Source organism: Temnothorax longispinosus, chromosome 6, assembly GCF_030848805.1.
Source record: "Temnothorax longispinosus isolate EJ_2023e chromosome 6, Tlon_JGU_v1, whole genome shotgun sequence".
In the NCBI taxonomy this organism is placed as follows: Eukaryota; Metazoa; Arthropoda; class Insecta; order Hymenoptera; family Formicidae; genus Temnothorax; species Temnothorax longispinosus.
The window spans coordinates 11482470-11485109 of NC_092363.1; the positions used below are offsets into that span (position 1 = coordinate 11482470).

The 2640-nt window shown below is 53.9% G+C and overlaps 1 protein-coding gene across 1 annotated transcript; it reads right to left on the reverse strand.

Moving 5' to 3' along the window:
• Nucleotides 1-400: 400 nt before the first annotated feature.
• On the reverse strand, nucleotides 401-1895 carry LOC139815407 (uncharacterized). The gene is made up of 2 exons (XM_071782334.1): nucleotides 1017-1895; nucleotides 401-556 (listed from the first exon to the last, which is right to left on the reverse strand). The coding sequence occupies exons 1-2, from the start codon at nucleotides 1893-1895 to the stop codon at nucleotides 401-403; spliced, it is 1035 nt and encodes a 344-aa protein (XP_071638435.1).
• Between the last annotated feature and the right edge of the window lie 745 nt (nucleotides 1896-2640).

Genomic DNA, 2640 nt, shown 5'->3' on the forward strand with positions numbered 1-2640 from the left:
TCGGTGTTGAAAAAATCGAGGAATCACATGCGTTTATACGCTGCTCGGATTCGCAGCATGTATCGGGATGCTGCGCGACTCGATACATCGACGGAGCAGCTTCGCGATACATGTTGCGACGACGATGGCGACGGCGAAGACGGCAACGGTGAGGACGGCTTTTCGAGCCCTTTCACGTATATCCGCGCGCCGGGCGTCTCTCCTCTCTCGCCCAGGTCGTCGCACACCGCGCGTCGAATAATCGACCTGGCTAGGCGATAGTCCACGTCCCCGTCTTTCCAACGGAGGCCGTGATGGTTCGCCATCAGCCAGTTAGCCCTTGCTTTCTCGGCGCTCGTGAGAAGGTCCCACGCCATCGGCGCGCGCGAAACACGTGATGCGCAAGTTCGCGCGTTTCGCTTCAGAGCACGGCCACCTCCTTCGCGACGAATCTGTCGTTCACCACGAATCCCTGCAGGTCGACGAAGATCGTCGTCGTCGTCGTCGTTGCCGCTGCGGCCATTGAGTCGGTGCGCGTCGAACAATTCATACCCAAGCTGCTCGTTTTTAACGGGATCTGAGGAACGATCGAAGGGGATTCCCGTATTTATATATCTCCCGTTTCCGGGATGTGGTGTCCTACAATCGCATTTTTCCGTTAGATAATTTTGCGCACCACGTTGGTCAGTGAACCGTACTCGATGACGCGATCGTGAACGATGAGACAAAAGGCGGTGGTCTTTGGCGGAACGTTTTCCTTGCATTCGAATTCGATGCGCACGTCTACGGTGGCGCTCTTCACAGCTTTATTTTGGCGGGAATAATCGATCACCACGAGCGGAGCTACCCACGCGAATTCGCGCGGGGAGAAGAGCGCGTCGTCGCGACTGTCCCCGTAGTACGCTCCTCAAAATTTCGCGTACATCTCGTACAGCACGGCGAACTTGTCGCTCTCGAAATCCGCGTTCACGTCGTCGTAGGGATAGAATTCCGAGTTGAGATACAATTTCACGTTGGCGAGCGCGCAATGATCGAACCTCGAGGAGTCCTCCGTGAATTCGTTTCGCCGTCCGGTCGAATATGACGTATCGCGGCTTCTCCAACTGCGGCGCGGCTTTCACGGCCCACAAATGCTTGATCGTGCTCTGCAGCAGGGGAAATTCGTACAGGTCCCAAGAGCGGAAGCCCGCGCTCAGAAATCGTCCGCTCTCCAACGTTCGCAATAGCGACAATTTAGTCACGTCGTTTAACGCCACGTGCGGCATACGCCATTGCACCTTCAGTAGCGTAATTTTAGGATTTTTGGCCGGATCTCTCGGCACGATTTTTTTCGAATCTACGACGCAGTTGTGGTCGCTACGAGAGCGTATCAGGATAAGCTCGTGTCGCGCGTTTATCACCACGCGTTTGTAGTCCTCGCAGAAACCCAAGAGAATATTCAAAGGCACGCAAAAGTTGAATTGATGGGATGGGCTGTTCAGATTCGATTCGTTCGTCGGATAACACCATCCGGCGTTCTGCAGTCTCCTGGCTCGTTCGGCGGTCAGCAACACGTAGTTCTTTATTGTGCTGGTTATTTCGACGTTTCTACACCGGTCGATCTCCACGCCGTCAAGTTCGTATCGAATCTCGTCGAACATAAACGCGACGCAGTTGTTGACCAATTTCGCGTATTGCCTTTGATCGTCCCTCGCCTCTGACGTCGCCGCGCCGCCGGCGTCGTCATAGAGTCGTCCCTCGACGTACAGGAAACTGTCGCACAGCAGTGTATACAGATTCTGCTGCTGTATGGGTATTCGTATCTCGTCGTTGTGCCCGAACGTCGTGTTGACGTACGGGTTATACGTGTGAGTCTCGATTCCGACGATGCGCTCGTCGAAGATCGGCTCACCGCCGATACTCAGAATGTCGGTCATGGTCTTTTCTTTCTTCGATGTGGAAACGACGCGGCGGCGAAGCATTTATCACGGCGAGACCCAGCGATCGTAGGAACCTAACGTTGGTGTTGCTGAGAACGGCTTTCCTTTTTCCTCCTCCACCGCCTCTTCTCTTTCTTACACTTTTGATTTCGTCGTAGAACGGGCTAGCTCGCTCGTTCGTGCAATCCGCGTTCGATCCGTTCAGAACGAGCATCTCTCTTCAGATCGCGGAGATACGCGCACACACACACTAACCGCGGCAACGACGTACGTGCAGTCTAATCGTTATCTTCTCGCCGCGAAAGTCGATCAATCGATCGTTCTGATCCACAATTCGCACCGTGATATCGGTGACGTTTCGCGCGACGATCGGGAGGTAAATGATCTGCGTCGGAGTCTCCGACAGTTTATATCCCGGTGGAACTTTCGGCGCGAATTCGTGTATCGCGTGCACCGAGCGTCCGTTGCTGTATGCTCCCGTGGTGATGCTGCATTCGATGCGAATTATGTTCACGGTCATGACGTCAACGGGTCCGTCGGAAACGTACCATTTGTTCGGTTTTAGGATACGATCGCGCGAGAAACCCAAAAAAGAACCGATATTGTTCGGTTTTGTAAAATTCACTCTGTAGGCGCATTTTATCTCGCTCCTCATGGTATTCTCGTTGGCGCGAAGAGCGAGTATTGTTCTCCCACCACCGTCATCGTCGTCGTTCTTGCCGTTGTCCTCGTATATGCCATA